Genomic DNA, 12,809 nt, shown 5'->3' on the forward strand with positions numbered 1-12,809 from the left:
TACAGAGATGTACATATATGGAACATCATTCTAAAGAACTGACATTCAGTAGGCCAAACACAAAATAAACATCAACAGACTGCAGTTCAATAAAACATTAAAATGTTTACCATGTAAATGAACATCATTGTCACTTGAAGGTACGTTTCATGTTTGGTTAATTATCTACAAAAAGGTAACTAAACAGATTTCTTTCTTCAAAGTGTAACAGTAATAAGGAAGATCAACTCTTATAATAGGAATATAACTGTTGAAGAAATGATCTTACATATATGACTTGTATTTCTGAGATGCAATGAGACATGTCTCATCTACATTTAACTTACTTCATATTTCTTTTCTTTGTGTTCATGAGCCACTTTCTCAGTAAAAGTTGCTTGAGTTGTCAAAGTAGGTTTTTGTGGAGCTGAATTCATATGCTTAAACCACTCATTAAAGGTTTCATGGGCTTCCTAAAATAAAATGTAAAGTAAAATAGAAAAATACAAAAAATGAAAACTTTTCACATATGTTCAATACAATTTTTAAAAATTTGGTTCTTAGAAGTAATTTTGCAGTAGTAAGAAATAAAATTGTTCGATATTTCTTTTTTATACAAAAAAATTACAGTGAATAAGTATTTTGTTTGTGATATTCACGTGCTTATCCGTGTCCTTGATGAGCCTATTAGCTTCCAGAGGGAAGCAAAGAAATTCAGACTTAGTCCTAAAACCTAGCTAATCACTTCATTATTTGTTGAATGAATTTTGAATGAGTATGTTGTTATTTTAGTCATAATATAGATTATCTTGCTTTTTTCAGTTGTTGCCAAAAGCAGAAATGCTAAAGTTGAGTTAAGAATTCAAAGAATCTTAAGAAAACACATTGTGTGTTGGTTAACAATGATTAGAGGCTCCTGCACATGAAGACAAGGTCAGGACTTCCAAGTTCTTAGGGATCAGTGATTCCCACAGTCACAAGGGAGGTAAGATAGTAAGTCAATCACCACTTTTCAAAAAAGTAGTTTAAGGTTTGAGAGTGAATCAGGTTTGAAAGTCGTCATAAAGACAGGCACTTCATGGTTTTCTCTACAATCTCACCAAGTAAGCTCTGATGCACAAATGTTCTCGGATAGCGTTATCATCTTCAGCAGGAAGTGGGCTATCCATTCCTTGTTCCTCCCACTGGTTGTAGATTTCTGCTATTGAATCCTGAGGAATTTTCACAAATACTTCTTTTGCAGCTTCGTGCTTTTTTGAGGCTGTGAAAAAGATATATAGTTTTTCAATATATGTGGATTTCTGTGCAGTGGCTTCTAAAGGAGTCAAATTATTAGTCTGCAACTTTCACCATGGCCTGTAGCCATTTCAGGGCCCAAGGTACTTCTTTTAAAGGTTTGGGGGATCTTTCCACCTAATGGCTGGGCTTTTCCTTATTTCAGTGTGGCAGTCACATAAAGGATTAATTAAATGTAGTTACTTTTGTTTTCATTATATATTTCAATTTTTGGCTGCTCTGCATAGCATGCCAAATCTTACTTCCCCAACCAGGGACTGAATCCAAATCCACTGCAATGGAACACGGAATCTTAAACACTGGATCACCAGGAAATCCCACAGCTACTTTCACATACTATGTCTTAAAAAAAATTCCATTTTTCAAAACCTTGAGATTATATATAAAATTGAGTGGGACATAGTAAGTCACTATTAAATATGTTTTGTTTCACAATATCAGCCATAAAAGTGGGTATTTTGTACCTTACCCTACTGGAAGGGTTAGAAAAACAAAATTTAAGAACAGAAAAAAAAAACTTCGTAAAAAGAATATAAAATAGAGCATACCCAAGAATTTCCTCATTATCGCATTGCCTTGTTTTAGTGCTTCTGCTCTCTGTGCTGGGTCGAATACCAACCAGTCAATTACATCAATTTTTAATCGGTCTTCCTATTCATTTAATAGGAAAAAAAGAAATGTCAATTGTGCTTTTTCCCTAAGATATTCTACCCATTAACAGAACTGGCTTACATCTGTACTACTACTGATTATTTTCCTTCAGGTTATACAAAAGTATGAAAGAAAATAGCTTTTCTTGGTTTATTTTCACATTTAATAGCTCTATATCTGATGTGCCACCAATTTAATTATCTGATTCCTTTAAGTGCTATTCTACAACCTTTTCTTTCCTAGATAAAACTTTCTATTCTTTTCTGAAAATAAGGAATAAGTAAACTACATAAAAATTAGTTAACTGATCAAGTATCTAGAATAATCAGATGAGTAAAAATTCAATGCTCAGGTTTTTACTATTAAAGAAGCTTCCTTTAACATAAAACTACTACTAAGCAATTCCTTACACAAGACTTAAGTTTGCTGCCAATTTTCATAACTTGGCTGACAAAGAAAAATTCTTAAAAAAATAAAGAAGCCAGAGTATTTTAAAGTAGACATTTAGAAAAAGCATAACACGAGGGATTATTCAGTCACATAATACACCTCTTGTACCCTCATATTACCTCGGTAGTACCCGTATCCAAGGCTGGGGACAGGTCATGATGACTGAATTCACCATCATCTTTCTTTCGAATATTCTCAACTACAGTTTTTGTTATAGCTGCAATATCCAAATCTAAAACATTTTTTGAAGGGACAGAAACAAGAAATTAATCATTCACACTAATATTCTTTAAATAATCACAATGATTTAGTAAATTTGGGATAACAATTCTTTGAAATATGAAAGAAATTATAAAAGAAAATGCCAAAATTAAAAGATATTTTACACAAGATACAGTATAAGTTACTTCATTCCAAAACAGAATTTCATTGAAAACTTCATTCCTTCTTTTCCTCTCAAGAGAAACAGGATTTAAAACTAGAAGGATATATGTTACTAAGACAAAACGATAATCTGCCTACAGAGCCCAACAGATGAAGCCTCCCATTTTTACCTGCCTCTTTAGCCAGCTCCAGGCAATGGTGGCGCTGTTCAAACTCTGTAACACCTTCCAAAAATAATGCATACTGGGCAACAGCAAGGTCTTGAGGCAAATGACAGGTATAAAATGCTATGAGATTTGTATGTTTCTCATTTATTAAAAGCTGAAAAACAGAAAAGGATCAAAATGTTAATATGTCAATAATAAAGCAAGTTCTAGGAACAACAGCACTATTCAATTCAAAATTTTAAACATATTTAGGAGAGATGCATACAGACATAGAGTTATACTGCTAAACAGGATTAATTTTAAATTCCAAAACAAAGTATTTATGGTAATTAACAGATATTTATGTATTTTGATAACCTTTCTGCCACCAGATATTAAAATACTATCATTCTGATTTATGTTTTCATTAAAATGGTCAAAGGAAAAAAAAGAATTAAACTGTGGATTTGATTTTACCTGTTTTACCAGAGTTTACCTGTATGTATGTCTTTAAAACATCAATGGAAATTTCTTCCTTCATAGGAAAAAAACAGATATAATTAAATTATAAATACAGCTGTTTATGTGTACCACCAATACTAATAAAAATCCTGTCATAATGATTTTTAGTATTTACCACTGAGCAATTACTACATGCCTGGAGAAGGCAATGGCACCCCACTCCAGTACTCTTGCCTGGAAGATTCCATGGACGGAGGAGCCTGGAAGGCTGCAGTCCATGGGGTCGCTGAGGGTCGGACATGACTGAGCGACTTCAATTTTACTTTTCACTTTCATGCATTGGAGAAGGAAATGGCAACCCACTCCAGTGTTCTTGCCTGGAGAATCCCAGGGACAGGGGAGCCTGGTGGGCTGCTGTCTGTGGGGTCACAGAGTCGGACACGACTGAAATGACTTAGCAGCAATAACTACATGCCAGGCTAACTGCTTAACAAATTTCTTGTATTAACTTACCCTAACTCTTTGTGAGTAATTACTATTATTGTTCACATTTCAGGGGAAGAATGGTAAGACTTAAAGAGGTTTTATTTACCCAGATTTACACCACTAGAAGCTTCTGTGTAAGAATGTGAATCCAAGATTTTTAATCCAAAACCCCAACTCTCAACTACTACATCATTCTGCCTTCTATGCATACTCTGCCCAAAATGTTACCAATCATTTAGGACAGAAGAAAAAGAAAGAAAACAAAGACAAAATCCCACAGAAAACTTAAGTCTGGTTCAGTTAGCTTGCTGGTTGATTTCGAGTTGGGTACTGATGAGGACTGAAGTTATAAACTGTCACCAGTCCAGGTAACCATCAGCATTCTGTAGTCACAGATCAGAACATTAGAGTCATCTGCAGTGAGTTATCACTGAGCGACAATGTGAGACTATGGTCACCATTCTAGAAAACAAAACCCCAAAGTAGTATCATGTTTTCTTAACTACAGATGTATAAAGCGTCAGCCTTGCAGAGAAGAATATACAGCTCATTTTTATTTACTTTGGTCTGTAGTCCCAGAGTGCGGAAAAACAAAATGAGGTGAGTCATGAAGCGGAGGAGGTGTCCAGGTAGACTGTTCCTGCTTTTGGAAAGCCATTTGCTAAATTCATCCATCAAACCTACAAACCGTTAAAGCAAAGATTTAGATGGATACAAATCAAAAAAGAGATACAAACACTATCCAAGAACATTTATTATATTCATATAGCACTCTTATCAATTCACTGCCTTATTGTTATGAACTACCACATAAAACAGCCTCTGGATTAAAGTCAAACTTTATTTTCTAAAAATTATATAGTTGCAGTCAAATAGGCTGAAAGAGATGACAAGATGTGGTAAGTCATGTGCACTGTTTTGATAACTTTTTAGAAAACTACTTTAAAAAACCAAAGAACTCATGCAAGGTAAAATAAAATATATCTTACCATCAATGTCTCCCAGGATAAGGAATTTTTGAACTATATGATAATGTTCTTGATTCTCTTCTAGAACTCTCTGAAAAAATTTTTACATTTTCTGTAAATTTATTATGGTCATTCTGTAGTATATACTCATTGGTAAGCTAAAAACATAAAGTGTTGAAAGAACATACACAAACAAAGGGCTTCCCCGGTGGCTCAGCAGTAAAACAATCACCCTGCAACGCAGGAGCCGCAGGAGACATGGGTTCGATCCCTGGGTCAGGAAGATCCCCTGGAGCAGGGCATGACAACGCACTCCAGTACTCTTGCCTGGAGAATCCCAGGGACAGAGGAGCCTGGCAGGCTACAGTCCATGGGGACGCAGAGTCAGACACGACTGAAACCACTTGGCACACGTGCATTCAGACAAAGAAAAAGCTGGAAATGAAGGGTATTAGGAAACCTAAATAAAGTATGAGAAAGATACTGCCGTTGGGACTCAAGGTTGAACATTATTTTTTGAAACAGAGAACTGTGATAAAACAATTTAATCTCTGTAAATGTTATAAAACTTTTTCTTTTTTCAATTAAAATGCTTTAATCACACGTAGACAGATATATTTTTTATTAATGTATTTTACTGTTTTCCTTGACTGTCCATGGTGAACCATAAGAGAAGGGGACAGGTGACCAAAGCAAAATAAACTATAAGATTTCCTTCAATATAAACAGTGGTTTTTGAAAGCATTCATCTGCAAATTGTACCAAGAGTAATAAAATCCATCAAAATAGTGATTAGGCACAGAGTAGAAAAAATTTACAAGTAACATGCTGTTAGATTTTTTTCCTAAAGAAAATAATTTCTATATTTTTGGTTAATTTTTTTTTTCTACATGGGATGGTTGATCGTGAGCCTGCAGCAAGAAGCTAGCACCAGACTTCTCCAAATCCACATTTCCTTGCCTCCAATTCTTATCTGTCCAAAAGACAGGAAACCATAGACCTGCCTTTGTAGGAGGGTTTTAATTTTTATTTGTCTAAATTTTCTTCCAGCAGTCTTTCTTTCTTTTTTACAAATATTTGCTCCACCTGGAACTGATTGTAATGCATGTCATGAGGCAGAGATCTAGCTTTGTTTTATTTCAGATGGAAAAATCAATTATGTCCATACCATGTATGTAAATAAACCACCCCTCTTCCTCTGAAAGGAAAAGTCATCTGTCCTTTATTAGGTTCTCATATATTAGAATCTAATACAGACTTGTATATTCTAATACAGACTTGTATGTTCTGATCTCCTTTAGAATGGACTGGTTGGATCTTCTTGCAGTCCAAGGGACTCTCAAGAGTCTTCTCCAACACCACAGTGCAAAAGCATCAATTCTTCGGCACTCAGTTTTCTTCACAGTCCAACTCTAGCATCCTTAAAGCTCAACATTCAGAAAACTAAGATCATGGCATCCGGTCTCATCACTTCATGGCAAATAGATGGGCAAACAGTGAAAACAGTGGCTGACTTTATTTTGGGGGGCTCCAAAATCACTGCAGATGGTGATTAGCAGCCATGAAATTAAAAGACACTTACTCCTTGGAAGGAAAGTTATGACCAACCTAGACAGCATATTAAAAAGCAGAGACATTACTTTGCCAACAAAGGTCCATCTAGTCAAGGCTATGGTTTTTCCAGTAGTCATGTATGGACTATAAAGAAAGCTAAACACCAAAGAATTGATTCTTTTGAACTGTGGTGTTGTAAAAAGACTCTTGAGAGTCCCTTGGACTGCATGGAGATCCAACCAGTCCATCCTAAATGAGATCAGTCCTGGGTGTTCACTGGAAGGACTGATGTTGAAGCAGAAACTTCAATACTCTGGCCACCTGATGTGAAGAGATGACTCATTTGAAAAGACCCTGATGCTGGGAATGATTGAGGGCAGGAGGAGAAGGGGACAACAGAGAATTAGATGGTTGGATGGAATCACTGACTCAATGGATATGAGTTGGGGTAGACCCCAGGAGTTGGTGATGGACAGGCAGGCCTGGTGTGCTGTGGTTCATGGGGTCACAAAGAGTCAGACACAAATGAGTGACTGAACTGAACTGAAATCCTTTTCTTACTAGCTGCAACAAGTACAAAAAGGCTATAACTTTTTTATAACTTTATCTTGAATTTAGACACTTTAAAAATTCTCTTAATTATAGTAACTTATTGATTCACAAATTTTCTAGATTTATACTTTCATCATATGTAAATGTTCCCCTCTTTTTAGATTTGTATCTATTCCTTGACTTTCGTTTGCTGGAAAATAAAATGACTTTCATTTGTTTTATTTTCATTTGCTAGAATCTCCAAAACAGACTGATTTTAAAAAAAGAAAAATTTGATAGAGAAAGTATTAACTTTTTTTCACTATACAAAGAGATCTTACACAATAAAAAGGAAAAGATAAAATTCAACAGGAAAATAAGTGAAAGTTCTAAATAGGAAATTAAAAAATGGTCAATAAACACTGGAAAACTTGCTCAGCCTTATGAATAGACAGGGAACTATGAGAAGAACAGGGAGTTTCTACTTCCCACCTCATCTGATGGGTTGGCAAAAACAAACAATGACATGCGGGGCTAGTTGAGAAGGTAGGGAAATGACCATATCAATAAATTATTTGTAGGAATATGAATTAATTGCTACAACCAGGGAATTAATTTAAAATACATATACCCTTTAACTCAGCCGCCCTGCTTTCAGAAAACTTATTGTAAAGAAATAGGACTAGTAGATAAGCATAAATAAGACTAACAAGAACACTCCCTGTAATGCTAGAAGTAACCCAAATGATTACCCAAAGGGGAATGATTCAAAAAGGATATATCACATTTTACAGAATATTATAAACCTATTAAAAATAATAAGTTAGGTTGTTAAATTTATATGCATTAACTCAAAGACAGTCTCATTAAACGGGGGTTAAGCAAAGGAGGGAGCCATAAAGTAATGCAGGTAGAATGACATGAAAAACAACCTCTAAAAACCAAAATCTTATATTAGAATATTTACATACATTTCTAAGAGTGTGGAGAAGGATATGCAGGATACATATCCATGTTTTATCATCTCAGTGAATGAGAATAATCATAAGGAGGCTGGGAGGAAATTTTATAAAGGTCTTACTTATATAATACATTTTTAGATTATTTTGTTACAATATACACTAAGGTCATTTTTTTTAAGTTTTAAGAATGTTACTTTAAAAAATACTAGATTATTTTGAGATCTAGGAAAATAAAGTTTTGTTAATTTTGCATTCCAATTTAATTTTTCAAGAAGAAAGAAATCAACTAGCCTACATGCATGCCATGTATTTCAATGAAATAAATTCTAAACTAAATAAACAGAAATGATATATCATTTATATATGTAATTAAGTTTCTTCCTTTTAAAGCAATCTCTTATTTGAGTACGCCATGAGGAAAGGAAGAGAGAATATAACAAGATTCCACATACTTTTGTGCCTTTCAGCTATAGTACACAACAATGTAACATTTAGTTTCTAAAATATTAATATTTACCTTTTTATCAGTAGCTTGAAGTTCTTCAAAAACCTTTTCTAAGGTCCAACTTTTGAAACAAAAATCAAGAAAACGGATAAAGTAACATTAATATATAATATGAAAAAGACTATAGAATAAAACTTCAGAGCATACTACAAATCCTCATGGTGGAAAACAAACCAATAGACTCACTTTGCTTCCAAATATTCTCTAGGGAGTTCTTCAGTTTCATCCAGAGTCATTACTGATGTCCTGATCTCCTGTTCAACCAGACTGTCAACCATCACCCTGAAGTAGGCCCACACTGTGTCCTCCCAGGTGTCACAGACTGGAAGCAGCTTCACCCCGTTCCAAAACAGAAACATGCAGACACAGTCAACAAAAAAAAAGGAAAAGCAGTGGAACTTCTTGATATGAACTATAAAGTCACTATAATAACATAAAACATATGGATTATAAGCTATCATCCAAATAACCCTGTGTCTCCAACTTCTCCCCAAACCACTTTTTGGTGGAGGGGCACAGTGGGCAGCATGTGGGACCTTAGTTCCCACATGGAAAGAGAGGGATGGAACCAGTAGCCCCTACAGTGGAAGCAGTCTTAACCACCAGACCATCAGGGAGATCCCTCAAGCCACATCTTCTAAGAAGTCTGGACTCTTATAGCATCAACTTTCCATGCTGATATAAGATGGTGTTTCAACTAATTAAAATAACATCCCTCAAAATAGCTATAAAATGTAGGGGATAGAGGGAGTTGCGAGAAGCACACGTACGTGAGACAATTCTAACAGTCATACTGTGCCTTAGGGGTACATTTATGGATAAAGCTATAGTTACAAAAGTTATAAATGTGTATTGTAATTAAATTTACAATTCTGAGAAACTGAAGTCTGACTGAACAGATTAAAACATGGGATACATCAAATTAAGTAGCTCAAGTTACCATCTATTTCATAATAATCATCGCTATTCTTAGAAACTAGCTTAAGCTTATATGATTACTATATTAGAATACTTCATTCAGCCGATTCCATTCCATAGGAAAAAAGAATTATTAAAATACATTGCATACCTGCTTGAGGTTCCCACTTAGAGCTGCATAAATTGCTCTCTCATATCTATTAAAAAGCTCCTGAAATACAATGAATATAAATAAAATTGAACTACTGTTTATCTCAGTATGTCAGTTTTTTTCACAATCTGGAATTCTGCAGTATCTTCTAAACTGAACTTATTTGCTCCCGAACAGTTTCTAAACTTTAGTAAAAGATCTACTGGGGGACTAAGAAGGAAGGATCCCTTAGTTTGATGTAGTCAATACTGAAATCTTCCAGAAAAGTCAAACAGCTAAATTTCAAATACAGAGTGAAAGCAGATTCAACTCTAATGAATGCTTTGATTATTTTATAGTCAAATTTTATTCCAGATAGAATCCACATAGACGTTTTCTCCTATAAAATTGCTGAATACCTAACACTACCTGAAACTGATCTAAGAACATCAAACAAGGCCCTTGGAGCCTGACATGTACCAGTTTGCATCAAATTCCTAAGCAGAATTAGTTATTATCACCAAATTATCCCATTTTACTTTTGGATTCTATTAATGACATTTCCTGTTTTCTCATCATCCAAACAAGTCTTCAGAGACTCTCACTACATAATTGAGTCTTCCTCTGCCTTCTGTTTCCAGTTTCTGCTTCTGACCATTTTTTGTTCCTTTCTTTTCTACTTGCCCTATTAACCTAGGACAGGCCCTTATTTCTTAGTGTCTGAATAATTCTGATAGGCTTCTAACTAGTTTCTCAGTCTTTAGTTCATTCAATTTTAAGCCTATTTTCCACTGCCATGCTAATCTTCTTAAAGCACTGCTGTCACATGCCCTCAAGGTTTTGATGGTTCACTACTATCTATGGTACAAAGTTCCCATTCCTTGGAGCAGCAATTGAGGACCACCACTGCCTGCTCTTAATCTTTTTCAGTCAACTTAGAGCGGCATTTGAGGACTACCACTGCCTGCTCTTAATGTTTTTCAGTCATCTTCCCATTACAGTCAGTTCTGCTATAGTGCTTGTTTTGGAAATGTGAATTTGTTCCGATGCAGTTGATTTATCAAGGAATAATTTGAACATAATACAAACGTCCCATTTCTTTATGCACAATTTCATCCACAAGAAACACTGGTTGAATACAGGAAACAACACCTAACTGAACCAACCCACTTAGAAATACACAAAACTGACACACCTCAAACATCTACCAGCCCCCTGGGCTCTCCAGGTGTGTGTTAAATTAAATCCTTTTGCATCAATTGTTACAATTTTGTTTGACTTCAGATAGCCTCCTTCTATCACTTCTCAGTAACTCACAAGCTGCAACCCTCTGATATCCAGTACCACAAGCAAACTCCAGTTCTTTTTTAAGGTAAACTGCCATATTTATTGCAGTTACTTATGTATTTCCTGTTAATTTAACAGAGTGAAACTGTGTGGTTTTTATTAAGTTTTTATCTTTTTAAGCATTACTGATGGTTTTTGAGTACTGTGCTCATAACTCCATTTTCCCTCAAAGCTCTGGATTTTCTGCACCATTTGTCCTGCTGCAATGACTGCTAGGAATGCATAGGTCTTGTCACAACAGAACTGACAATATTTCCTTTCGTGAGCTTTCTGTTCCAACCTGACAGACCTAACTTCCCTTGAGTTTTTCCAATCTAGGCATCCTATCTAGAATTCCCTCCTGTTTATCAGGACCAACAACTCAAATTTCTAAACGATCAATTCAGTTCTCTCTTGGGAACCCAGCCCAGTGCTTATACGGTGACTTCATTTGCTACTGTTTTTTTTTTTTTTGCCTTATTTCAGCACTTAACTCTTAGTACTCAGTGTCTGAATGTGAAAGTGAAGTCGCTCAGTCATGTCCAACTCTTTGCGACCCCATGGACTGTAGCCCACCAAGCTCCTCCGTCCATGGGATTCTCCAGGCAAGAATACTAGAGTGGGTTGCCATTTCCTTCTCCAGGGGATCTTCTCGACCCAGGGATCGAACCCAGGTCTCCCACATTGCAGGCAGATGCTTTAACCTCCGAGCCTCTGATTAATAAAGCCTACCCTATTCTTCAATCTGATTGAAAGTTCTAAAAAACAGGAACTTTAGTTCTTAACTACTCTCAAAATTCCACAGCATTTTCAGCAGGCCTTCAGTGTATTAAAAGTAAAAATCAGTATCAGTAAATATTTTATTATATCTTACATCTTCTGCCATTCTCCAACAGCTTATTTTCCAAATGCATCTATATGGATTCCCTTCAACAGGTTCTAATTCTGTTCCTATAAAACAGTAAAAGAAATAAAGTTTACAGTTTAAAATGAGATCTTACTTCAATAATTTCTAAAAACAAAAGCTATACTTCACAAAACTGCTATTTAAATACATCCCAACTCTTAGAATAAAATCTATTAAAATACCTCCATTAACATTGGGGTCATGATAGAGTTTCCAGCCTTCAAGTGTTGCAGCTCTCCATGCCTGGCCACAGCGTTTGCAGAGTCGCTGTGCCTTTAGAAACAAGAAAAAGAGCGGTTGGCCATATAACCAATGCAGTACCAAAGAAATACGTGTGCTCTGTAGAAAAATATATGTGATTTAACAAAGGACTAGATAACTTATGGCACAGATGTCACAAAGGATGGTGTAGACAAATTGGTAATGGCATTTCACATATGCATGTCTTTCTGTGGTCCCTCCCTATCTTTCTTTCCCTAATAATCCCTTTCCTCTTTGATTTTGGGCTCACCACCAGGTGCTCATGGTGCCCGCAAGCATTTACTTCTGCTAAAGACAGATGGGTTATAGAGGTTGATGACCCCTGATTTATGTAAAAACAGTTAGTCTCTATAATGACAGGGGTGCTATTGCTCATTCAGGCCATAAACATGTTATGTCTTTATGCTGAATGTGACCAATCAGATGCACCTGATGTGCCACTGAGTTAAGACACGTGTTTGTTGGTCCAGAATCTCTTCAGGAACCATCTCTCCCCCATTTAGTCACATGGTTTGAGTAGATCATATGACTCCACCTCTGAACTCAACCATTAGCCACGTGATCTAACAAGAATCACTCCTAGGACTCTTGTCAGAGATACTGGGAAAGAGACAGTCCTTTTGCTGGGGTTGCTTGCTTGCAGGAAGATGTAAGGATGGAGCTGCTGGTGGCTGTTACTGACACAAATGGTCCTTGAGAATGAAATCACTGAGAGGATGGCAGAGTTAAGAGCCTGGACAGTATCTAATGACATCTTCTGAGTCCCTGGATCCTGCCAGATATAACCCTCTACACTTCTCTGTTCCAGGAACCAATCAATTCCCTGCTTGTAAGTAATCTGAGTTAGGTTTCTGTCATTTGAACCTACAAAATCTGATTAATACAACCAGTTA

The 12,809-nt window shown here is 35.9% G+C and overlaps 1 protein-coding gene and 1 non-coding gene across 2 annotated transcripts in view; both read right to left on the reverse strand.

Moving 5' to 3' along the window:
• Window positions 1–12,809, reverse strand: part of NUP107 (nucleoporin 107) — a 47,527-nt gene that overhangs the window by 6,751 nt on the left and 27,967 nt on the right. Inside the window, exons 13-25 of the mRNA XM_068970658.1 lie at window positions 11,838–11,928; window positions 11,623–11,699; window positions 9,444–9,503; window positions 8,561–8,706; window positions 8,387–8,435; window positions 4,844–4,913; window positions 4,416–4,534; window positions 3,403–3,441; window positions 2,931–3,081; window positions 2,496–2,608; window positions 1,824–1,926; window positions 1,080–1,240; window positions 327–452 (exon numbers count right to left, since the gene is read on the reverse strand). Of these exons, the coding sequence (XP_068826759.1) occupies window positions 327–452; window positions 1,080–1,240; window positions 1,824–1,926; window positions 2,496–2,608; window positions 2,931–3,081; window positions 3,403–3,441; window positions 4,416–4,534; window positions 4,844–4,913; window positions 8,387–8,435; window positions 8,561–8,706; window positions 9,444–9,503; window positions 11,623–11,699; window positions 11,838–11,928 (1,305 nt within the window). The remainder of the gene's footprint in view (window positions 1–326; window positions 453–1,079; window positions 1,241–1,823; window positions 1,927–2,495; window positions 2,609–2,930; window positions 3,082–3,402; window positions 3,442–4,415; window positions 4,535–4,843; window positions 4,914–8,386; window positions 8,436–8,560; window positions 8,707–9,443; window positions 9,504–11,622; window positions 11,700–11,837; window positions 11,929–12,809) is intronic.
• On the reverse strand, window positions 5,709–5,839 carry LOC138079425 (small nucleolar RNA SNORA38). The gene has a single exon (XR_011144896.1). It is a non-coding gene; the product is annotated as a small nucleolar RNA SNORA38 (small nucleolar RNA).

Source organism: Capricornis sumatraensis, chromosome 4 (genome assembly GCF_032405125.1).
Source record: "Capricornis sumatraensis isolate serow.1 chromosome 4, serow.2, whole genome shotgun sequence".
NCBI lineage: Eukaryota > Metazoa > Chordata > Mammalia > Artiodactyla > Bovidae > Capricornis > Capricornis sumatraensis.